The 26,651-nt window shown below is 33.1% G+C and overlaps 1 protein-coding gene across 4 annotated transcripts in view; it reads left to right on the top strand.

Annotated features, from left to right (window-relative positions):
• Positions 1-592: 592 nt before the first annotated feature.
• The window catches only part of LOC126737453 (arginyl-tRNA--protein transferase 1), a 36,182-nt gene continuing 10,123 nt past the window's right edge, over positions 593-26,651 (top strand). Inside the window, exons 1-7 of one of the 4 annotated variants that reach the window (XM_050442360.1) lie at positions 593-862; positions 8,599-8,725; positions 8,785-8,927; positions 20,131-20,292; positions 20,350-20,597; positions 20,655-20,816; positions 20,965-21,114. In XM_050442360.1, the coding sequence (XP_050298317.1) occupies positions 760-862; positions 8,599-8,725; positions 8,785-8,927; positions 20,131-20,292; positions 20,350-20,597; positions 20,655-20,816; positions 20,965-21,114 (1,095 nt within the window). In that variant the 5' untranslated portion in view covers positions 593-759. Of the gene's footprint in view, positions 863-6,873; positions 6,897-8,598; positions 8,726-8,784; positions 8,928-20,130; positions 20,293-20,349; positions 20,598-20,654; positions 20,817-20,964; positions 21,115-26,651 lie in introns of those variants that run through there. The other 3 variants (XM_050442361.1, XM_050442363.1, XM_050442362.1) reach the window with 3 other exon arrangements.

Raw genomic sequence — 26,651 nt, 5'->3', positions numbered from 1 at the left:
TTTTCATAAATATTAAAAAACTATTATTGGTCTATTTTTTTTAAATTCTTTTGGTAGTTCAGAATCTGATACGATTATTTAATTCTGAAAATTCTCTAAACAAAACTAAATGAGAGAAAAAGGTTTTCGAACACCCTAAGCAAAAAGACACTATACAAAAAAAATATTATTTACGAAAAAAAATGATTTGTAGAGATTTGCAACTATCTAAAATCGATTTAGATATTTATTATCTACTATAGGAAAAAGTTTTATCCAAATCCTTTGGGAATTTTGGCAGTTAGAGCCTTTTTAATTTCTTTAATATTTGACTTTTTAAATCATTTTCACAACAAAATCTTAGTTTGTAGAGGTTTGGGACCACCATAATTCGATTTAGGTATTCATTGTTCTCGACAAAAAATTATTCAAATCCATTGGGAATTTCAGGAGATACGGCCATTACATTGATTAAATAACAGCGAGCGCGGACTATACATTGGTCGCTGGTAACCGACATTCCAACATATGCTGCGTTCTCGACTTTGGTTGCTGGATATGCATCTGTCACATAAGATCATATGGCTATGACATATGATAGTTTACAGTAGAAGTAGAGTGACTGTTTTTGTGTTTTGGTTTGGGAGTGTTTTGATTCCTAGTAAAACCAAACAAATTCTGGACATAAATATTTCTTTAATTTGTTTATTTTGATTGTCCCTCAAATAACTAACAAACGTATTTAATATTTAATTGTCCCAGTGTTAATTATTTATCATCATGGCTGTAGATCTTAGTAACAAAAGTATTGTCCAGTGGTTTCCTGACCTGGAACAGCATAGATGTGGTTACTGCAAGAGCTCTTCTGGGAACATTTCCTATGGTAATTTTTTATCAACTTAATTTAGTTAAATTATTTATTTATTTATTTACTAAACATTGCTTAAGAGGAAATTGCTAATAATAAGACAACTAATGCTTGACAGATCAAGAAGTCTATAAAAATAGAAATGATTCAGAAGCCACTGAAATCTCAAGATCATAACTCCACAGAACCCTAAAGGCAAAGAAAATTAAATGAAGGGTTTATATAGAAAGAGAGATTTGATGGTTAAAAGGTCATGATCATTGGAGTAATTTTGTTTTTAAAATATAGCTTTAGTGCCATTAAACAGGTCAATATCATTATTGCTGTATAAAACCATGAGCAAGCTTGATAGAAAGGTGCATTTCTTGCTAAGTTAGTAGGTATATTTTCTAAATAAAAGGGAAGATGTTTTATATGCAGATGCAGTAAACAAACAAGTTTAAGCCCCTTAAAAGATGAGGTGCATCAATATGTGGTTACATAGTTTAAATAAAAAAAGCTGGCTGCTTAGAATAACACAAAATGCACACTTAAAAATTAAATCTTCGTAAAAGTAACTTATATCACAAATATAACATATAACTCACAGGGTATATTCCATCGATTTTCAAGCCCAGATATTTCAGAAGCCAGTTTTGCATATATTTGAGTCTGTTTATATGGACATTATAGTTGGGGAACCATACCATTGCTGCATAAAGTAATTTAGACTTAGTCTCCCTTATATAAGGTAATAAGACTGTCTAATCTTTTAAATTCTTTTGTTGACCTGATTAGGAAACCAAGATCTTTCAAGAAAGATTTAAGAACTGCTAACCTATAATTGTACTTTATTTCATTGCAAATAATTGAGATTGACATACACTTACACTTTTTAATATTTAGAAGTAGTTTATTTATTGTATACAAGTGTGTTAAAGCATCCTCATTAGTTTCTATGATGTGAATTTTTTTTAAGTCATCTGCAAATAAAAGACACTCAGACATAACAGTAATCTAGTGATATTATTGACAAATATAGAAAAGATCAGTGGGGCAAGATTGCTTACTTGAGGGGTACCACTCAGTGTTGGATAAAAATTTGACATAAAGCCATTGCATTCAATAAAATGGGAAAAATTCTTTACATAGGAGACCAGAAGTTGTATAAGGCCATGATGGAAACCCAAAGATATCATTTTTTGAATGATAAGACCATGGTCCAACCTATCAATGGCCTTCAAAAAATCTGTATACACATCATCCGATTGTCCCACAGCTTTGTATGCTTTTTGTAAAGTCAAAGTCAAAATATACTTTGTTTGCTAAGTTTACTTGTGCTAAAAGCTTCCTAATCCTAGAATTTATTTGGTTATACAGGATACAGGACAAAAACAGAATACAGAATCAATTTTGATTGTACATAAAAGCATATTTTATATAATCAAAGAAAAAACCAAAAAAGAAGAAAAGAAAAGGCAAAAACCAACATAAAACAAAAATAATAAAAAAAAAATGGGTCAACAGATATATAATTAATTTTAAATATTAAAATAAGTCGTTAAAATACTCTTCAATGCTGTAGTAAGCTTTTGGTAAGATTAATTTCTTAAGTTCTCTCCTAAGCTTTTTAAGGTCTGTAACAGTCCTAATTGAAAAACGAACATGATTAAATATTCTACGACTAATAAATATAAGAGAGTTTCTCGTAAGTGAGGAGGTGGGAATTGGAATAGATAAGTTGCCTACTTGACAAGTATTATGACTGGTGCAGGATGGTGGACTTACAGACTTATGTATGAGTGTTGCAGTTTCCAATATAAAGAGTGAGAAAACTGTTAAAATTCTTTCAGCTACAAAAAGAGGTTTACAAGAGACTCTCAGACCAACACCACACAGATACCTTAATGCTTTTTTCTGAATAGTAAAAATTATGTTAAGGAGTCCCTTGGAGCACAAACCCCAAAATGGCAACCCATAACGGATATAAGAGTGTATTAAGGAGAAATAAACTGAACAAGCAAACAACCCTCTCAACTCATGCCTGGCAACCCTAACTGCAAAACAATCAGAGGAAAGTTTAGCAGCGAGGCCCAAAACATGGTTGTCAAACCTTAAACTCTCATCAATGAAGAGGCCGAGAAATCGACAATAATCCCCACCATGTAGTGGGCTCTGCTCATCAAAGAAAAAACCCTCTACATTACACTTAAAACCCAGAACAAAAATCTTATTAACATTGAATACAAGCTGATTGCAGATGCACCACTCTTTAATTTTGTGAAAGTCCTCTACTAAGAGACCTGAGAGATCTGATGAGACTAACTACCTACTGAGAGATCTGACTATTTTTCGATCTTTGTTATGCCACAGAATTGTAGTATCATTGGCAAACTGAACCACTAGTCCAACGTATCATAAAAATAAAATAGGACCTAACACTGACCCTTGAGGTACACCACATTTAAGGTGTGCTATCCCTGACGAAAAATCCAGATGTAACCACCCTCTGGGTGCGACCAATGCGACCAAACAAGTATGACTTCAACCATCCCAAAGCCACTCCCCTAAATCCATAAAAATCAAGCTTTGACAGCAGTATTCCATGATCCACACAATCGAAGGCCTTCGACAGATCACAGAACACCGCTGCTGCAGCCTCCTTGGAGTTCATAGATAGATACACACTTTCCAAGAATCTGAAAATGGCATACTGCATGCCCTTAGATGACTGAAATCCATACTGATTAGGAGACAGCACATTGTATTTGGTCAAAAAAGAGACAATTCTCTTTTTTGCAAGCCTCTCAAGAACCTTGGAGAGGATACACAAAATTGATATGGTACAGAAATTAGAGGGTCGGTCCAAGCTACCACCTTTATGAAGACGGATAATCATAGCTTCCTTAAAAAAAATACATAAGATTTGTAATGGTCAACCTTTTACTGAAGAAACCTTGTTGTTTTAAAAAAATATAATTTTTTAGTTGATAAAACAAGCTGTTATAGATACATGCCTCAACATGCCTCAAGGGCTTTTCAGAAGTTGGACAGTATGAAAAAAGTCTATAATTTTAGGGGTCAGGTCTTTAATTATAATAAAACTAAATACAAGGGAAAACATGCAATGAATGGCATTTTATCAAATTAAAATATGCTTCATTATTTTAGCAAATGTTTGTCATAAACAGAACTAGAGTACCTAAGCTAATCACTTACTTATTTATTATTATACAGGATCAACCCCATTACAAAAAAGAATAATACAACATAATAATTCATTTAACCTAACCACAATAATAAACTATTAAATTCTAACAGAATTAACAACCATATTAACCATTTAATTGTCATTAACACTGATTTGGCTCTGATAACTTAACTACAACCCACAAATAAATATAAAAAAGAACAATGACTAACAACTAATATCAGAAATATTAAAAATTAAAATACCTTCCATAATCAAAAGTAAAAAAATTGAAAAAAAAGTTAAAAAGATTCAAATAATTTCTCTAATTTCTATAATTAATTGATACTTAAACTGAAACAAGATAATGCCCAAAATATCCACTTCACCTGAGTTTAACAATCTTAAAGTCCTCTCAATTGGAGAGTGAGATGCATAATTACTGCCATGAAAAGGCAAGGAAAACAAATGATTATGTCTTAGGTTTCTAATTGGCACATTAAAGAAAATCATCTTCAGAAGTTCAGGGCAATTTATATGACCATTTAACAAGTTGAATATAAAAATAAGATCTGAATGTAAACGTCTTTGTTTTAAAGTTATTTAGAGTGAATTAAATGACAGTATAAATCTCCAATTTGACAAATAGTGGAGATAGAAGGTTTGAGGAACTTTCTACACTGAAATCTACATTTTTAAATTCTTTATGCCTATTTTAAGTTTTTATTTACTTATTTAGCACTTTCCTTGGCCGAAATCCCAATTACAAAGCAGGAGAATTTAAACTATAGTTCTTTTTATCTAAAGGAATCCAATCTTTTTGTTTTTTAAATAATGCTTCATTTGTATTAATTAAAAGTAAAATGCCTGTTTTTCTACGTTACATCCAAGTTTAGTAAAACGTATCACTCAATTTAAAACAAAATCACAGTAAGCAAAGTAAATCATTTAACACAGCCACAAATTACTAACAACACTACAATTGAAGAAAGAATAATTTACAAAATTTGTTTTAGTTAGTTTTTGCTTAAAAGTACTAACAGTATTTATTTTCTTTACCTTGAAAAGGTAATTTTATGGCATTTATTAATATTAAGTGACATCTTGTTTAAATTACACCAATTAAAAAATGATTTAAGATCCTCTTGTAGAAGAGCAGCCTCATTCAAAGACTTAATACATCTAAGAAATTTGCTTGTGGATGATGTGAACCTTGGGGGTACCTTTGATGGCACATATATTACATCAGATATTAAACCTGTAAGATTGAGTTCTCCTTCCAATAAACTGAGATATCTACTAAAGCCTTTAGTTTTCCTAAGAGGACCTCATGATCTGCCCTTTATAAATCCAAATTGTTCCAAATTTAAAACTTTACTAAAATCCCATCTTATTCTCTTACTAAGAAGATAATCCAGTAATTTTGGTAACTCATTTTGCTTACATACCACACAATAGTTGCTCATATCACTTATATTACCAGATTTAAAAGATATATGTAATTTTAGCTAGTTAATAATAATAATAATAAAATATCTTTATTCAGCAAATGTTACGATAATGCCTATTTGCTTACAAAGGCGAAGATTAGCTACTCTTAATACTCTCCCCCAATAAACCATAAACAAGACAACTCATCCCATTGATTCTTCCAAAAATAAATTTCTAAAATTTCTTTTAAATGTATACAAACTGTCATTAAACATAGTTTTTGACTATTATAAAAAAGAACAATATTGTACGTAAAAGAACGGGTAAACAGAGCAATGGTGTGGCATAGTGAGGGTATTATGTCTAATATTTCGACTTAATATGATTAATATGTACTCGATTTGTAGGTAAAAGTTTTTCATACAGATATTTGGGGCTTCGGGTATTATATAAACGGTATAGTAATGTAGACAATAAAAACTTACATAAATACAATATTTTGAGCCATTTTAAATTATAAATGCCTTGAGAGACACGATCAAACTTTCTAAAACTTAAAATAAATCGGCAACAGGCGTTTTGAACACGTTGTAAACGGTACTGTGCCTGTTGATCTAAACAAGGAAAATAAACTATTAAACAATATTGGATAATGGATAAAACAAAAGCTTTAGTAAGTTTTTTCCTAGTCTTATAATTTAAAATTAGTTTGTTAGCATGAAGCGTACGCATTCTAAAATAACACCTTTTTACCAGAATACTGATTAGTTCTCTGAACCGCAAAGAGCTATCTAAAGTCAATCCAAGAACCTTCATATTATCAGAAAAAGGAATTGATGTGTTATTTAGTTGAATTTTAACGGATGAAACAATATTTTTACGAGCATTTTTATTTGAAAATAGTATCATTTTATTTTTGGCTGGATTAATGACTGATAAGTTATGCTCCTTTGAGTAGATTGAAATTGAATTGAGTTCAGCATTTAAATTATATTCAACTAAATTATCGTTGGGATCGAAGTAGTGGAGAACCTGCGTATCGTCGGCATACTGGTGAATTTCTGATAAATTTAAAACCTTTGGTAGGTCTGACGTGTAAACAAGAAATAAAAGAGGTCCCAGGATAGATCCTTGAGGTACCCCTGATAGTATATGTTTTGACTCAGAACAGTTGGCATGTATGCGTACTCTTTGTGTACGATTCCCCAGATATGTTTTAAAAAAAGATAAAACTATATCGTTGCACCCATAATACTTCAGTTTGGCAATAAGTAAGTCATGGTCTATTACATGAAAAGCCTTTGAGTAATCAAGAGACATCATAATAACAGAAAGTTTCTTGTCAAGCGCTTGAATTATATCATCAGTAATATTCAAGAGTGCACTAGTTGTGCTATGTCCGGTCCTAAATCCCAATTGCTGAGGAGGAAGTATATTGTTGGATGTCAGGTAAGTAGCAAACTGTATATAGACCACTCTTTCCAGGACTTTAGAAATTACACTCAATAAACTGACTGGACGTAAATCTTGCAACAATGCGCATTGTTGCAAAGATTGTAAACAACAACTATTTATTATATTAGTAATAGCGTTAATGATATTAGGTAAACACATCTTTACCATTGAAAGAGTAATATTGTCCGATCCTGCAGCATTAGATTTAATGGCGTTAATTATATTTTTCACTGAATATTGATCAACAAGGGAAAAGTCAAAACTAATATTACTAAAGTTGTTATGCAAATAAAAATTTATTTTCTCAATGCAGTTATTTGACTTATTAAATACACTAACGAAGAAAGCATTAATTACATTTGGTTCAATTAAATTGGATGGAAGTTCAGAATCACCTTGAGAGGATCTAATATTAAGGTGTCTTAAACCTCGCCAAAGCAATTTACCAGACTTATCACTTTGAAGCTCTTCTAGATAAGCAGCCTTTTCTCTTCTAATCGAGGCAAGTGCGAAATTTCGGCACTCCTTATAATATATCTTTTTCTTTATCTTTTTTATATTTAGTAAGCGCTTTGATCTTTTCATTTAAAATAAGTCTAAGACTGTAGGTTAACCAAGGTGCTGCTTTCTTACTAATTCTTATGTTTTTGTAAGGAACATGGATATCAAATAGGAAGTTAATATTTTGGTATAGAAAGTCAACTTTTTTATTTATATCTTCAATATAAAAACAATTGTCCCAATTAACTTGGGCCAGATCTATCGAGATTTTTCAAAGTCAATGTTTTTAAGATCGCGACTTTTAATTATCTTTTGCTGAGGTTTTTTAATAAGTATGGTGAGGATACAAAATGGCAATTGATTGTGATCACTAATATGAGAAGTAACGGTTCAACTCTCATAGCAAATTTTTTTACAATTTACAAAAATCGGGTCTAGACATGTAGAAGATGTATTTGTAATATGCGTCGCATCATTTATTAGTTGGTCATACCCGTACGAATGTAGTGCAGAATATAAAGAGTTAGGCCTCATCATATCTATGTTTAGGTCTCCAAATACTATAGAAAGTCATAATTTACTAACATATATGGAATGATTTCATCAAGGAAATTCAAGATTTCATATATCCGAGTCTCAGGAGGTTTATAAATAAAAAATAGGGCAATTTTATGGACTCCGACTTTGACATATAATAGTAAATATTCAAAGTCTACATTGTTGATGTTGATATCAACTTTTTCAGAATAAAAAGTTGATTTAATGTATATACCAACACCTCCCCCGACTCTGTTTAGCCTATCCATTCGATAAAAAGAATATCCCTGCAATTTAACTCCATCAGATGTTATGGAACTATTCAACCATGTCTCACTAACACCAATAGTATCATACTTTTTATTTATAAACTGAGCAAAATCTGCAAAACTTGGCAATAGAGATCTTACATTGATATTGGAAAGAATAGTAATAAATATTTACTTATTACTATTATTAATATTGTTTATCATAAAGAAAACATATTTAAAGCCTAATACTAATATTCCCTCGTTTGTTTCTACACAAGTACCCGCTACTGCTAAATAAATTTATATGCACTATAGTATTTATAATATTATGTGCATATCCAAGTTTTTACTTTTTATAAAAAATGCGGTTTATGTATTGTTTTAATGTGAAAGTTACCTATTTTAAGGAATGTATGCTGAACAGTTAACTGTCGACGACTATAAAGACCTGATTGACAGAGGTTGGAGAAGATCAGGAAAGTACTGTTATAAACCTGTCATGGATAAAACTTGTTGCCCTCAATACACCATTAGGTAATAATGTAATACCAAAAAAAGGCACTTGATTGATTGTATTTGTCATTTTATTGTAGGTGTGATGCATTAAAATTTAGTCTTTCCAAGTCGCAGAAGAAAATCATAAAGAAATTTAATAAATTCCTCGTGGATCGCAATATTAACAAATCTTCTCCCCAGGAGCAGCTGAACAATGAAGAGAGTTTCAGTGAATTGCAAGGTATGAAAAAGTTTTTATAGTGAGGGGTCTGACATAGGTTAATGTTTTTCATAATAATTTTTTTAGATAATCATACAAAATTAATTTTTTTCTTGTTACAAAACTGATTTGAGTAGCTTGAAGACTAGTACAAATGTGCTGGCTGATAAAGAAATAAATTTGTTTTTAATTAAAAGCATGCATTCCTTGGTACATCGTTTGGTCTCATTTCCTCTAAATAATAACAGATTTAATAAAGAAAAAGCAACAATTAAAACAATTACTAGGGTCAATGGTTATGTTGATAGGATTATTGATTTATTTATTAATTATCGTAAGATATATTTTACAGAGCTAAGCTTAGATCTAAGTTACAATAATAATTAATTTAGTATTAATAAATTTATTCAGTGACATAAAATTTAAAAAATCAAGCTCTGCACCATATTTGTTAACAATGGAGGCGATTTTATTGACTGTTAAATGAACTAAATTCAAATTCATATGTTATGACTAATTAATTTTACAAATTATTCCTCAAGTCAGTGTATAATATGTAAAATCAAGCATAAAAGTCAGTAACACCAGTTATCATTAACACACAACATAAAATTGAAATACAAACATTTAAAATTTATGCATATAAAATTTATCACAAAATAAACTTCACTAAATAAAATGTTTAGATATAAGTTAAATCTTAAACCTAAAATAGCCCTATACTTACATTAAAATCTAAAAATTTTCTAAAACTGTAGAAGCTATTTCTGAGCAAAAAGTTTCTGACTCTTGAGCCATAACATGGAGAGGCGAGATTCCTAATTTCCGCAGGTAGTTTATTATAAGACAAAGGGGCATAATAGTTAAATGAAAATCGTGTTCTCTGAAGCCTTAGAAACCCCACCACCGCGCCTTGTATCATGACTATGGCATGTGTATTTCAGGATGTATTGTTGCTGGTTTTTATGCGAATAAATGAGACATTCATATATATACCATGATGGAATCGTTAGAATGTTTGAGTCACGGAAAGTTAGTTTAATATCCTCCCGGTATCCCTTACCAGCAATAACTCTAACGGCCATCTGTAGAGAAAATATGCATGGCAGGAGTGTCTCCATGTTAGTATAGCATAAGTTGCTACTGATTGGAATATAGCATGATATGATTGAACTGATATATGACGATGAAGAATTTTTACTAAATTTTGCAAAAGGTATATATTTCTAGACAGTTTTAAAGCCGTTTTATTAACATGCACCTCAAAAGTCAACTTTGGGTCCAGGTACACTCCTAGAAATTTAACTTCCTCTGGATTTGCCTCAGAAACTCATCTGAGACCGAAAAAAACCCTAACAGTCTTCTCACTATTCAATGATAGTCTGTTTGCAACAAACCACTCTTGAAGCAGACCCTCATCCTGCTGAGCAGACAATAACAGGCTCTCAAGATTCTTTCCATTCCTGGCCATGGTTGTGTCATCAGCAAAACGCCACATTTTAAAATCGTGAGCCACCCTAAGAAAGTCATTGACATAGATAAGGAACAGAAGTGGTCCCAGTATGGATCCCTCGGGAACGCCATGCTTTACCTTGACCAAGTCAGATAAAAGTCCATTGTAAAAGATCCTCTGTCCCCTGCCCCTCAAGTAGCTGGACAACAAATACAGGCCAAGCCTATCCACCCCATAGTGCTTAAGTTTTTGTAAGAGAATGTCATGCGAAACAAAATCGAAAGCCTTGGAGAGATCACACAGGGAAGCACACATATATTCACCATCCCCTCAAACACCCCCGCAAGGCAATCGAACATGCTCATGACTGCACCTGTGGTAGATCTCTTCACTATAAACCCAAATTGAGAGAGAGATTCAGATAATTTTTTTCAAAATATTTATAGAGTTGGTTTTTTAACACCAGTTCAAATCTTTTTGCAATAGGAGGTATCAGGGAAATAGTCCTGTAATTGGCGGGATCTTTGTGAGAGCCCTTCTTGAAAATAGGGATTAATTAGTGGTATGTTCATGTCATAGATATCATGACTCGTTTTGTTCTTTAAAATATTTATGACATCTCTCACTTGTACCTGGCTCACCTTCCTAAAGGTAAATGTTGCCTCTACATGGACACCAGAAAGGAAATCTAGGTATCACCAGCAGTTGGTAGAAGTGTAAGTACCTGCTCGGCCACTCCTGCAAAAAAGGTATTAAGTTCTTAAGTGACCTATCACTTAAGGTGGCAGTACTTGGTCAGTGTGAGTTAATGACAATCCATGAAGATTTAATTATGTTACCCGAATTTACAATGTAATTAGTATGCGCTGCTTTTTTAAATAACAAAAGTTGTTTTTTGTAGGTTGTTTTAAAATTGTTAATTTCATTTTTTAAATTTACATAAGGTCTTAACTCATAAGGCTCATGAAGAAATCTTAGAGTTTCCCTAATACGAGGGTGGATCAAATATTAACCGACTTTTTTTTTAAATTTATTGCAAAAACAGGGTTCCCACCAACCTGGAGAAACCTGTCCTGGAACCTGAATGTCCTGGATTTTCCAAGTAGAACCTGGAGATTGTTAAACTTTTTTTTATACACAATTTTTTGGATCCCTATTAATATTAAGTATTAAAAAAAAAACTTCAAAAATTGGTGCGCACCTAAGCTCAGACGATATACCAAATCTACCGCCCTCCATTATACATATTTCCATGCACTGGCCGAAAGAGACTAAAACTTTTTTTTCATTTCCAAATTCAATTACGTTTTAAATAGACTACAAGACAATTTTTACTAAAATTTATTTATGCTCTCTTCTTGTACACCCACTAGCTCAAAAACTAATATGTTTTATTCAACTCCATACCCAATTACCATTTATTTAATACCACGCAATATATTTTAATTTATACTCTAATTTTTAAAATTTACCCCCACCCATTTGTTTTGTTGGCTTCTACCCGCTAGATTTTAATAATTGTTATAAAAGATCTTCCTGGAGCCAAAACCCAACAAGGTACCTAATCTAATCAAAATCGGCCAAGCAGTTTTTGAGTTACAAAGACACACAGACAACAGGTGGAAAGACGGACCACGGGACGGGCGACAAAAATTTTTCAAAATCATCTTAAAACACAAAATTATATAAAAAAATCCAAATAATTTTATTTGTTTCTATTTTTGACATGATCCATGGCTTACACTACTATACAAATCGTGTGTGAGCTAAAAAATTCAATAAAACAATATAAACGGTCATCAAAAAACAGATTCCCTAAAAATAAAATATTTGCCTTGTTTTGGTCTCCTTGAAAGAATCAAAACACCTCTCAAAAGTCCTGTGATTTGTTCCCTCATTAGTCGCGTGTAAACTGTTTCGTGCGTAGCAGAAAGAAGAAGAAATTATATCATAACCTAGTTTTCGGCTTCGGTGTTTCGGTAATTCCCCGACTATTCGAATGTTTATTTATTGTTTTCAAGTCGAGTATAGGTTTCGCGTCTTTGCTAAGGTAAACAAATAAGTGATTAGAATGGCTCCTAGGAAAACATATTTTTTGGATGAGTGGCTGGAAAACCCTGAATTTGGTGGGAATATCAATATTTCTTCTGTACCTTGTGATAAAAGTTCTTTTCGATGTTTGCTGTGCAAAAAAAACTAACAAAGTTAATTTTTCAAAGCAATAAAGAAGCTTGCCATCAAAATTTTAAATTGGTTTTAAAAATTCTTTTTGAAAAAAATATAATTAATTCAAACGTTGCGAAAAAAGCAAAGTCACAGTTTTTTGAGTTTACTGAAAAGGAAAACTTTAAATATAGTTTAGTTAATACGCGACTTGATGAATTTTTTTCTAATATAATTAAGCTAATAGGAAACCATGAGTTTAATGAATTAAGAACTGTAATTAACATTTTGTTGATATTTTTTCACGGCAACGCTTTCGTTGACAGTGGATTTTCTGTTAATCAGAATGTTCTCGTGGAAAATCTGCAAGAACAGTCGATGATATCTCAACGATTAATTTTAGACCAAATTAAAAAATGTGGTGGTTTACCGAACATCGAAATAAGTAAATCGATGATTAACTACTGCAGAAATGCTAACCAAAAATATAAACAGTATCTGAAAGATAAAAAAAAAATCTGAAAATTTAGAACAAAAACAAAAAGCCGAAAAAAGAAAATTGGAGGACCAAATAAAAGAATTGCAAACAAAAAAGTAAAAGATTAATAATGAGCACTCTTTAGAGCTTGACTCCTTAAATCAGAAAATTAAACTCTTATAAAAAAATATTTAATATTATATTTTTCTGTTTTTGTGTATACTTTTACATAATAGGTTTTTAATATAAAAGTTGGTTAAGTTTTTTTAAAAGCGTTTTTTGCAGTTCTTGAAAGTTAAAAATACACTGTAAATGTAGGCGTTTTTATGTTTTTTTTTTGTATCATATAAAATAATCATTTAATGTGTTTATGCAAAAACTTATTAAATATAACTATTTATGAACTCTGTGTTTTTCTTCTTTTTTTTTTTTGTTATGAAACCTTTACCTACTCTTATTACCTTAAACATTTTCAGTTTATAAAATTGATGGTCTCACAAAAACTGATGCATTATTGTAAAAAAATATCCTGGAGATTTGTTTCAGACTTTTGGTGGGAACCCTGAAAAAGATGTCAACAAAAAAGAAATTACATTATTTTTCTACATAGTCCCCTCCTTTTTGAATACATTTTTCCCATCGAATTGGAAGTTTTTTCATGCCCGTTTCGTAGAATGAACGAGGTCGGCTCTCTAGCCATTTACACACGAAGCTTTCGACCTGCTGAATCGCTGCCCTCTAAGCTCTTTTTTCAGAGGTCCGAACAAGTAGAAATCACAGGGAGAGAGGTCCGGACTGTAGGGAAGGTGTTTTTCTTCATTTTTGTATCGAGCCAAAAGACGCTCACATAAGATAAGGAGCCGATAACTTTTCTGTTCCGCAGTCAGCAACCTTGGAGCCCACCAAGCACACATTTTTCGAAAACCCAAGGAATTTTTGATGATTGACCGGACGCTTCCATAACCGATTCCAAGATTTTGACAGATTTTCTGCACTGTAGTACGGCGGTTTTTCAAAATAAACTTCTTGACAGCGGCTACGTTTAAATTCTATTTTCAACGTTGACATGGCCTTCCGGAAATTTTTTGTGCCACACTTTCACTTGAGTTTTTGAGAGAGTCGATTCCCCAAACTGAGACTTCAATCTATTCCAAATTTCGATGGGCCCGACATTTTCTTTTGCAAGAAAGTTGATAATAATGCGTTGCGCAACACGCGGATGGACTTTCTGTTCACTCATCGCAAAGGAGACTAAATTACTGAGAAGTAACAACAGCCGGTATTGCAGAAAAGTTCCTTAGGCTTCCAGCCAACACTCCACGAGATAGCATTTCGATCAATGACACACATAAATTACAGTGATTACTTTTTTTATCTAAGGGCAAGATTACTTTTTTTAACTAAGGGCAAAGCTATATGTATATTGCATTGTAAGTTGTTTAAAAACATATCAAAAGCCAGAAGTTAGAGCTAGAACAGGTTTTTTTACATGATTTTTAAATGAGATTACAGTATCAATAGCACAATGGTCAGATAGTCCCGGGTTAAAAACAGTTGCAGTGCAAGGTAAAACTCCACTGAAGTTTATAAAAACATTGTCAATACAACTGATGTTATTAGTCCTGTCAAAAATCTCTCTCCAAGTTACAGCTCGCAAGTAGATCGAGAAGGTTCACTTTGCGTTGACTGACTATTACCATTAAAAACAACATTAAAATTACCATTTAAAATAATATACTCAATGTTATTTAAATCTCTGTCAATTCTCTCTAAAACATAAGTTGTTCTACAGTGTGGAACATGCAAGAAGATTTGATTTCGAGTGTGGCGAGGCGGTACATGAATTTTAAAAGTGGCCAGTCATTTTTTAGGACTTTTAATATAGTTACTTAAAGCCTTGCATGCAAAACACACATCATAGTATTTCCTTCTGTCAGGTAAAGAATTCAAGCAAAGATAAGACATTATTAACTCATTAGTAAAATTTATTCCTAATTTCGATAGAATGTAACTAGAATATTTCAGAAACTTATTAATCCTCTAAATATGTATTTGGTTGTAAGTACACCAAATACCACTTCTAAACTCCTGCACAAAGGCGACATATAATGTTTTAAGCGCACACACATTATTTAAATCGTTGCATGTCCTCTTAATCAATCCTAACATACGCTTACCCCTATTAATCATTTCATTAAAGTGAGAATGGAAGGTCAATGAGGTGTCTAGATAAACTCGCAAATCCTTCATTACACTAACCTCGTGAAGAATGACATTATTGATTATATGACATATTGAATATTGTACTGGTAGCTTACTAAACTAGCTTACTTAACTAAATCTCATAAATTTACATTTTTCTGCATTCAAAAACATATCATTAGCCTGGCACCATGGAAAAACAATGTCAATATTTCATTGCAGTATATATATTTAATATATCATTTATTATCAACTGCTTCTCAAAGTTTTCAGATATAGAATTAGTAAAAAGATAGAAGTTCATATCTTATAGATCAAAATAGTATAAAAATCACAGAATATATTTTGACAATTATTTCTTTTCATCTGTAAAGCTAATGGAGGATCTTTTAGATTCGAAACTTTATGCTTATGCTTTATGCGTCGAGAAAAAATTTGCCCTATTTCAAAATTGATAAGCAACTAAAAAAGGGGGAATATGACTGGTACAGAAGCGATAGTGGATTGACTGCTTTGAAACGGCGCGATATAAGAGATCCATGCATATGTCGTCTAATTATCATGACCTTACAATTGTTACAGAAGTAAAAAGAAAAGTTTGGAACTTCAGTTCAAATTCCTTGTCCTTCAGTACTTACTTACTAATAGACACATGAATTTCGTTGATAAATTTGACCAAATGCGCTCATATTATGGGCTTGATTGAAAAAGCCACAAGTGGTGGCATTGTATTTCTTTCTTCTTTTTGGATACAGCTATAACAAATGCATTTATACTATATAAGCTAATCCATATAGAAAATGCCAAAATTTCTTTCAAGGATTTTTAACGACAGGTATCAGAAGGTTTAGTTACCAAAACATTGGTACAAAGGTTAGATAAAAAAGCCAAGTCGGCGGAATTATTATCAGTGGCCATTAGTTCTCATAACCCTACAGTATCAACCTCCATAAAAAGAGCAGAAAGTGCACATTAGCTCATGAGAACTACTCGCAGAAGATGCGCTTACTGTAGCCACAGCCGACTTTTCTCAAGCCGCGAAATAACAGTTGGCAACGTCGCACCACGTGGGAGATTCGGATCCATTTTGGTGGATCCGTTTACGGTACGCTTTGAAACCGCGGTGCCAAGATGGACGTTCAATTTTGATTTTGCTTTATTTATAAATGAGAATATTTTATTCATGTGATTGATTTATTGTCTCAAATATGTATAGGCACCGTTAATAATTATGTAAATGCATTATTAGTCTTTTAGTTATATAAATTTCATAAATTAATAAATTAACAACTTTCTCAGTCGGTGCTAAAGAAGTGGATACAATGTTTAAATAATTAGTGGTGTTATCATTATCGTTAGTTTTATTTAAGTCAGCATTTTGGTGACACATCAAAGCTAGCTATTAAAATATCATATGCGGAAGGGGATATAATATACATAAAATACAAGACATGAAAGAGATAAAATAACATAAAAGACATTACTATAGTTGATGGGCAATAACGTTTTTGCTTTAAAATAAGTAAAGTTATTTGGTCTATTAAAAATATTACTCGATTACAAATGTCACATCAATTCGTTTTCATCCTCTGTGTTCTGTGACCTCAAGTTATGTGAATCAGAACTTTCCAATAAATTTAACGCCTGTTTTATGAAATCTGAACTTTGATTAATGAAGTCATGAAACTTCTCTAGAGATGACGAGTATGGTTTATCAAGCTCACAATAATCAGAAGACTTACCTAGTTTTTTGAGTTGAGACCACCTACTTAATTTCAATTCGAAAGGTAAAATCCATTTTAAGTTAATTTGGGGCAACTCATTGTTTTTAAAAAGACTGTAACATGTAGGTCGCTATCTATTGATATTTGATTAATAATATTTATTTATTTAAGCATCTGTATATTAAGCATTATACAAGCATCATTCAAGTTTAAGGTATAGAAATATAGTTTTGTATCCCCAACAATTTTTACATTCCACAGGTCAGATATTAGATTTTTTTGGAAATAATTACTCATAAGATCTTGAAAATTTGTTATGAAATGAAGTTGTTCAAAGGCTTCATTGGCAAGTTCATTACGTTTTTGTTGTTCACTATTTCTTTCGTCTGGACTTTTTCTAGGCACTGTTTTTGTTAAATATACAGGTAAATTTGGAAAAAATTTTAGGCACTGCTGAGCAAACTAATCTTGCTTTAACTCTAATCTTAGTGAGTGTAGCGTCAGGTAAAAAATAATCATCTCCATGGATAATATCATTCGGGTCAAAATGCTTGGCACAAACCACAGAATATTGAGTAGGAGTCCAATTATCTCTAGGTATGGCTTTTAGCCATTTAATTTTAAGTTGTTTATTTTTGGGGAAGCCAAAAACAGAAATACTTGCCTCCCCTGCTCTTAAACTACTTTTTTAATTAGATTTACAACCGGGAACACAGCAGGGACTTGTCATGTTTCAAAAGGCAAAAAAATTCTTCAATGAATTCCTCTATACAGGATGTTCATTTGAAAACTTCCCACCACGGATTTATCGAAAACCACTGTTTAAAAAAAAACCGTCGAAATGCGTCAAAAGGTTTGTCAAGGGGGACAACTTTCTAACCTAAAATTACTTCACCCCCTTTTACCCTCTGCCCCCCAGGGTCATCACCTTAAAAATTTTAAATGGCAAGGGGTATCGAGTAATAGCTTGTTTAAAAGGTCTTTCGAAGTCTTTTATTTTGACGTTTGATTTTTTTAAATATGTGTTTTCGAGAAAGTTAGAAAAATATTTGTTTATCTTAATTTGTTCAGATAGAAAACAAAAACATGAAAATATCAGTAAGTCTTGAAAATGTTGCCCGTTTTTGGCCAAACAATGATATAGGCGATGTTCAAATTCCTGACGGACGTTTTCAAAAACGTCAAAGGGGCTGAAGTAATTTTAGGTTAGAAAGTTGTCCCCCTTGACAAACCTTTTGACGTATTTCGGGGTTCTTTTTTTAAACAGTGGTTTTCGATAAATCCGTTTTTTTTCAAATTAATACCCTGTATAAATAAAGCTAATAGATTTACCTATACTTACTAATACTAGGGGTATTCCTTACCAAATTTCCTCCAAATATGTTTATAAATAAAACAAAACCTACATTTCTTGATGTGAATAAAGCATTAACCTTGGCTCTTAGGCATAAGTTTCTAGTTTTAGTGCAACATAAGATTCACAAAAAATCCCAAATCATACAGATAAGAGCACAACATGAAGATCTTAAAAGTGATATGTAAAATAAACTTGAAAATCGATAAATAGCACAATGACCCACTTAAGAAGCCGGCCGGCTCTACCTGTTTCTGTTTACAAACAAGGTGTTTATAACCATTTATCACTGTTTTCATAGTATATAACACACCGACCCTGGCTGGGAGATGTTACTAAGACTTAGTAAGTTCTTAATAATAACTACATTCACTTTCCTTTTCGAAATTTCCCCTAAAAACTCAAATTTAAAAGAGGAATTCAAACGATCCCCATTTAGACCCGTGAGAACTGAAATGAAAACGGATCTGACAGCCATGTTGCCGATGTTATCATTTCGCGGCTTGAGTAAAGTCGGCTGTACTGTAGCTTAAAAAAAAAGATATTCGTACCAACTGGCAGTGTAGGGTGTGCCAAGTGCCTAGGAAAAACAAAATCGTGTTTTCAATCTTATCATACGAGAAGTTAATTTTAAGTACGTTTAAGAATGTATTGTAAAATACACCTTATCCTAAAAAATCTTATTCTTAAGTTAGTTAGAGCATGGTAGTGTAAAAAATAAGCCATCTTAATCAAGTTCTTTTGCAATATATATATATTTTTAATATAAATATGCATCGAAACTTATTTAACTAAAAGCAATAAATTACAATTTGTGCAATTTTGAAATGTTTTTTTTTCTCGTACTGCTGGTTTTTCTTTTAAGTGAAATTCCCGTACCTCATAGAGTTAAAGAGAGAGTCAAATGCGACTCCCATTTAGGTGGTTCTGTTTAAAAAAAAAATCAATTTATGTACCACGATTTTTGAGACACCCTATATCAACCAAACTAATTTTAAAAAGTAGCCCTTCTAACTCAATTAACATTCCGCTCATTTAAGGTTTTTTTCGTTTCAAGATGTAGTCGCAATCAAGCATCGCGATATTAAATGGATACCCTGCATATCTAGTATGCATGTTAAAAAAGAACCGGGATCATTCCCGGGTAAAAAAAAAGGATAGAAAAAGCTAGGAATATATTCAACCGGACGAGGAGTAACCTTTGCAACCTGAAAATTCATTTGCAACCTGAAAATGAATATAAGTTTGCGAATAAAAATAATTTTATGTCCCTGACTGATGGCTCCTGTAAACGCCTAAAAGCATTTGAAATATGTCATAGAAAAGCAGCGTTTTGTGGACACGTAATGCGAAACGACAAATATCGCGTATTATAATTAATATTACAGTGGAAAATTGAGGGCAAAGAAAGGTCGGATCGACGAAGCATATCCTGATTGAAAAATCTCAGACAGTAAACCGAAATTTCATCCACCGCACTATATAGATCTGGACCAATGTCACGTTAAGATCTGAAGAGGATGAGCACCAAAAGAAGAAAATTAAGAAAAAGTTACTCCTAAAAGCCCGGAAGTCGCAATAAATTGGTTCCAATGCCCAGGAGAGATAAAGAATGACGTTAAATAAATGGAACAACAGTAAACTTTCCAAAAAAAGTTGGGAACATAAGGTCTACTGAGGCATACCCCAACCTTATTTTTATTTATTGCTAGCTATGTTTCTACAGCTTGTAAAACTATCATATTTAGCAATTGATTATGCTCGTAAAGTGTCTTTTTAAAGTGGCAAATTTTAAAATAGTTTCAAAAGTAAAACATCAATATTTTTTCAGCAAATCATTTTATTTTCAGGGTATAGTAAGCAATGTACAATAGATTTTAAAAAGTCGGTAACTACAACAGAAGCAAGTTCCTCTCATGCAAATGAAAATACTCCAAGTACATCAAATCATGTTCAAAATTCACAGCCAACCACTTGTAAGGAAAATATTAATAACACACATTCATCAGAGGGTAAATTAATCTTAAACATGATCACGTTCAAGTTTTACATATTTATTTACATTCTAGGTTCTGTGATGTCTAATACACCAAATGAAAAAACTTGTGATAAAAAAGTTATAAAAGAAGGTCAAGGGGCGGATCCTAATAGACCTCCTTGCCAGAAGGCAAAAGTACTGAGGTTAGAGCGTAAAAAAGAAAAGTTGTTAAAAAGAGGCATGGACGTTGACTCTATTAATAAGCCTCATCCTGATAAGGCTAAATCATTGGAACAGTTTTTAAAGGAAATACCTTCAGCGGCCAAGCACAAACTTAAGGTAATAATATTGTATGATGTAATTGTTGTACAAAATAGCAATTCTTTTTTTCTGCAGCAAAAACTTATATCAACAAGTATATGTGGGGAAGACTGGGAAGCAAATAAACATATTGAATTTGAACTGTATAAAAAGTATCAGTTAATTATACACAATGATCCCCCTGAAAAACTAAGTATGAAGAGTTTTTCTCGATTCTTAGTTACCACACCTCTTAAGGTACTTCTTTAGTAGAAATTAGTTGCATATCACAATTCTCTTATCTTCTTTTTGATGCTTGTTTGGAATATGCAGAGTAAAAGAATAACTATTTTCAACTTTTTAAAAATGTCTTATTTATTTACGATATAGACACTATTCTCTACAGATCGTGCTAGCAAGGATGTCAATAAATCATGAATCTTTTACTTTAAGTGCTCAGCTATATGCCAATTACCAAATGCATATTCATAATGAGAGCATCGAAGAGTGTGGTAGCACCGAATTTTACAATTTCTTAGTCAACACACCTTTAAAGGTAGAAATTGATTATAATTATTTTTTTGCTCTTTATATAGCGTTTGTTTTTGCATGGCTTAGAGTGTAGGTGCTTCGGTATTTTGTTGATGGCTTTTTTTGACTTTGCGGGTAATTCTTATAGGGAGTCTTGCCTTGATCTTGAAAGACATGAGATTTTACGTCAATACCAATATTTCTTGTCAAGAAAACAAGAAATCTTGAAATATCATGTTTGTGTGTTTGCAGGTCAGTACACCATGTACCCTACCAAATATATGAAATCATTTTATTTTACATTGTATTCAAGTAATTTAACTAACAAGTCTGTAGCAACAGAGTTCTAAAAGAACTTGTCAGTTTTCTCCAGAAACTTCAATCAAAATTGTATTAAATGATATAATAAGAAATGCTTCAATATGGTCATACCATAAACAATACTGACCAGCAACGCATATGAATACTTCAGTCTTACCATTGTTAAGTTTATCTAAAATTGTAAAGAAAAAACAAATAAGAACAAAAACAATAATCATAATATGTGCAGTGTGCCAATAATAAAAATAATAATCATAATAGAAATGATTTGGTGATTTTGTGATGATTTTTTTCATAAAACTAGATCTATTGAATTCCTCTCGCAATATAGAGAATTATAAATTCTGCAAACTATAAATTCGAGTACTCTTTGCCTATTTTTTTTTTTGCCCATTTCGGTTTATTCTAGACAGACGCATGTGTTCCGTGTAGTGGGTTTGTATATAGGCACTGGTTAATTTCAATAAGAATTTTAATTACAAACAACATTCAATCACAAAAAATAAAGGTTTAAAATGCAAGAAGTACATGTATCCTTCGCGTTACAAAGCAGTCTGGTCTGACGCGTTCGGCCTCTCCAACGGTCTATTCGAGGGGCGGGAACATGACTCCATGACTGTTCTTCCATGACTCTTCTTCCATTTGCTTCTCTGTTGAAGCTCAGCAATGTATTCTGTACTCCAAAGTCTCCAGAAGTGCTCATACAACCTTTGAAGAAACTGGTACTTTGTTAAACGGTTCTCGCTTACGTCTGGTGTTGGAGGCTCGGGTAAAGTCGACGGATTTCTTCCGATGAGAAAGTGTGCGGGAGTGAGGGCAGTTAGATCACTTGGATCGGAACTCATTGGAAATATTGGCCGCAAATTGAGTATTGATTCGATACGAATCAACAACGTTTGAAAATCAAAGAAATAAATAGAGGTACTTCTCAAAACTCGCTTTAAGTGATATTTAACTCGCTTAACTCCCGCTTCCCAAATTCCTCCAAAATGAGGGGAGTTGGTAGGAATGAAATGCCATTTAACGCCTAAATTAGCCGCAAAATCCGATATATATTGATTATTAAGCTCAAAAAACTCAATTCCTTCAGCTCCTTATTGGCTCTGACAAAATTCGTACCGTTATCAGATTAAACCTCGCTTGGCTTACCGCGTCTACTGATAAAACGGTTGAAAGCTTGAAGAAAATCTGCGCATGTTAGCGACAAAACCAGTTCTAAGTGAACTGCACGCATACTAAAGCAGATGAATAGAGCTACCCAACATTTGATGGGCTTGCAGCCTCGACCTGGTTTGTCTTTCACGGCGAAAGGTCCCGCGTAATCAACTCCAACAACTGAAAATGGAGTCGTTGCACGCACGCACACGCACCACAGGTAGATCCCCCATAATAGGATTTACCCTATTACCAATATACCTGGCACACCTCACACAGCCCTTAACAATTCTACGAGATAGATTCCTGCCTGAAATAGGCCAAAACATTTCGCGAATATTAGAAAGAAGGGACTGTGGTCCGGCATGCAACAACTTGCGATGCTCGTGTTCGAAAATAAGCTGGGTAAGTCTATGATCGGTGGGTAACAATATCGGATGCTTTTTTGAGAAAGGGAAATCTGAATTACACAAGCGTCCGCCTACGCGTAATATTTTAACGTTTTTATCATAAAAGGGGTGTAAACTTAATAGTTTACTAGTATTAGGCAAAGAACCCTCCTTTTGTAGAATACTTATCTCATCAGGGAACGCTTCTGACTGTGCAATTTGTATCAATCGTAAAAAGGCATTATCCATCTCTGTGACGGATAAAATTCCAAGCTCGCGTGATTCCCTTTTTCGTTTACAGTTATTACAGAATCTAAGCACATAAGTGCATATTCGCTTGATTCGTAATAAATTCGAAAATCTATCAAAGGGAAAACTAGGCCTATGTATTGTTGCCACAAGACATAAGTTTCTTTTTTCTGGGAGGTCTAAGTTTTTAGGAATAAAAATACTTGGCCAAACTTTTGAATCGCTTATTAGCCAATGTGGCCCATGAAACCACATTTTCGATTCAATGAGTTTTCTGGGAAAAAGACCGCGTGAAACAATATCTGCCGGGTTTTCGGCGGTAGGAACGTGTTTCCAAATAAACTTATCTGTAAGTTTCTGAATCATCGTGACTCGATTTGCTACAAAGGGTTTTAGCAAATTGGGACTGGTGGTTATCCACCCAAGAACAATCTTCGAGTCTGACCACAAGTAAACATTGTCGAATTTTAAGGGAATCGAATCTATAATCTTGGAAACTAATTGAGACAACATTAGAGCTGCACAGAGCTCAAGTCGCGGAATACTAATGGATTTCAATGGTGCAACCTTTGACTTGGCTGATAATAAATGAGATGTGTTTTCACACTTCGCATTGCTCGATATTATATAAACGCATGCTCCGTAACTGAATTCGGATGCATCAGCAAAACCGTGCAAGGAGACTTGATTGTCACAAACAGTTTTTCTAGGAATTTCAATATCATTTAAAAACAATAGCTCGGATGAAAGCTCTTCCCAAACACGAAGAATAGATTGGGGGAAGGGTTGGTCCCACATGAGGTTTTCCGACCACAACCTTTGTAAGAGTACTTTAGCAATGATAATCGAGGGACTTAACAAGCCTAAAGGATCGAAAATAGTCGCGATTTGTGAAAGTATCGTCCGCTTCGTTACACCATCTGTCAGATTAACATTAGAAATTTTGTATTTCAAAATGTCATTTTCACAATGCCAAGAAAGCCCTAATATTTTAGAGTCATCTTCTTTATTTAAGGAAAAATCTATTACCTTTTCGACTTCATCATTTATAACTGAAATTACTGTCCTATCGTTAGATTTCCATTTTCGAAGTTGAAATCCACGTTTTAGCAAAATAGCAGAAATATCTTCGCATATTGTACTTGCTTCATCGCGCGTGTCCACTGAGGTCAGAAGGTCTTCGACATACATATAATTTTTTATGATATTAGCAATCTTAGGATAATCCTTTTCGCATTCTGAGGCTATCTGATGCAAACATCTAATAGCCAAAAAAGATGCTGCGGTTGCGCCATATGTAATGGTATTCAACTGATACGTTTTAATCGGTTCATTTGGATTACTACGCCATAGGATTTGCTGTAGACTACGCTGGTCAGGATTTAACAGCACTTGCCTATACATCATCTTGATATCACTAGATAGGACAATTTCTCGCGTCGAAATCGTAAAATATTCGATAATAAATCGTTTTGAATAGTAGGGCCAGTCATTTGCAAATCGTTCATAGATAAGCCGCTACTAGTTGAAGAAGAAGCGTTAAACACTACCCGAAGTTTGGTAGTCAAACTCGATTCTTTCAAAACACCGTGATGCGGCATAAAATATTCTATCTCGTCATTCGATATTTTATTAACCTCGGTCATATGACCTAAGTTTTCGTATTCTTCCAAGAAATTAGAATATAATTTGCCCAAAATTGGATTTAACGAAAGCTTTTGTTCTAACGATAAAAATTTTAAACGCTATTTCGCGCGAATCTCCTAATAATTTCGGGGATTTTTTCAATGGTAATGTCACTATGTACCTGCCATCCACCGAGGTGGTGACGGTTTTATTAAAATGATCTTCACACGGCTGTTCTTCCAACGACCACGAATTTTTAACGTCGACTTCTTCGACTTCCCAAAACCTTTTGAGCTGGTTTTAAATGGGTTCGTCTAAAGAGTGATTTACGCTTAGATTACAGTGTGACATTTCGCGTGGTGTACCGACTGAACCCGCAACAATCCAACCGAGTCTCGTATTTTGTAATAAAGGCGCATTTTTACCTAAATTTATTTGCCCTGCACAAAGAAGATTCCAAAACGCATCTACGCCTATTAAAAGATCAACCGATTTTGGTTCAAAAAAGTCGGGATCAGCTAATTTAATATCAAGGGGAATATTAAATCGCTCAATGTCAATCTTGGTATGAGGGACATCTGAAGTAATTTTATCTAGTACGAAACAAGATAAATTGGACGCGTATGAATTGGTTAACGATTCAACCCGAATCTCGCATTTATATTTCGAATAACTCAACGCATTACTAATTCCGGAAACCGCTAAATTAGTACTAACCTTTTCTAGGTCTAATTCTCTACAAAGATCCGCAGTAATATAACTCGACTGTGAGCCGCAGTCGAGCAAAGCACAAATTGTTGATACACGCGTCGAATCCGATGTATTTCTAATGTTTACCCTGGCCGTCGATAAAATGGCACTTTGACTAACGCTTAAAAAGGTATTCGTCATATTGCACGAGTTTTCTTGAGCAATGCCATGAATTTCTGAGTTCTGATTACTCTGAGTCGCGTTTTGATTTTTTACCGATTTATTTTCATGCAAAACTGTGTTATGCTTATAACCGCACATTTTGCATCCTGTCCAAGTACAATCTTTAGGTGCATGATTTCGCCTAAAACAGTTTAAACATAAATTAAAGGATTTTACCTTTGCTATTCTATCTTTTACGCATAACTTTAGAAATTCGGGACAATAAAATAAACTATGTTCGCCTTTACAATTAAAACAAGAAAATTTATTTTTATGTCGGACATGATCACCTTTATTTTCCGATTGAGTAAAAAGATCTCGTGAGAAATGAGTAGCTTTCGCATTTTTTCGATATTCATAATCGTTTCTATCATTCGCCTTTCGATCGTTACGTTTTGAATTAAAGTTAAGTTCCACGGTTTCTAATAAATTTGCTTTCCTTTTCAAAAAATTTTTAAAATCTGTCAAAGTGACAGCACGCGTTGTCGTTAGGTTCGATCGTTGCTTTTCCCACTCTTGAGCCGTAACCTTATCAAGCTTGCCTGAAATTATAAAAATGATTAAAGTGTCCCAAGAGTCAGTGGGTTCGTTTAATTGCTTCAATGAGGCTAGATGTTTAAAAAGATTTTCATATAAATTTCGAATTTTCATTGCCGACGGAGTATGAATGCTTTCCATATCGAAAATCGCCTTTAAATGATTTTGAATCAACAATCGTTTATTATCAAATCTATCGCATAAAGTATCCCAGGCAACAGTATAATTATCCGCGGTAAATTCCAAAGATTGAACCACCTGTGGTGCGGAGCCAACAAGAGAGGCGCGTAAATAATGGAATTTTTGGATCTTACTTATTTGAGAATTCGAATGAATTAGAGATTCAAAAGTATCTTTAAATTCCATCCACAAA

Source organism: Anthonomus grandis, chromosome 6 (genome assembly GCF_022605725.1).
Source record: "Anthonomus grandis grandis chromosome 6, icAntGran1.3, whole genome shotgun sequence".
Taxonomy (NCBI): Eukaryota; Metazoa; Arthropoda; class Insecta; order Coleoptera; family Curculionidae; genus Anthonomus; species Anthonomus grandis.
This window is presented reverse-complemented; position numbering and strand designations above follow the sequence as displayed.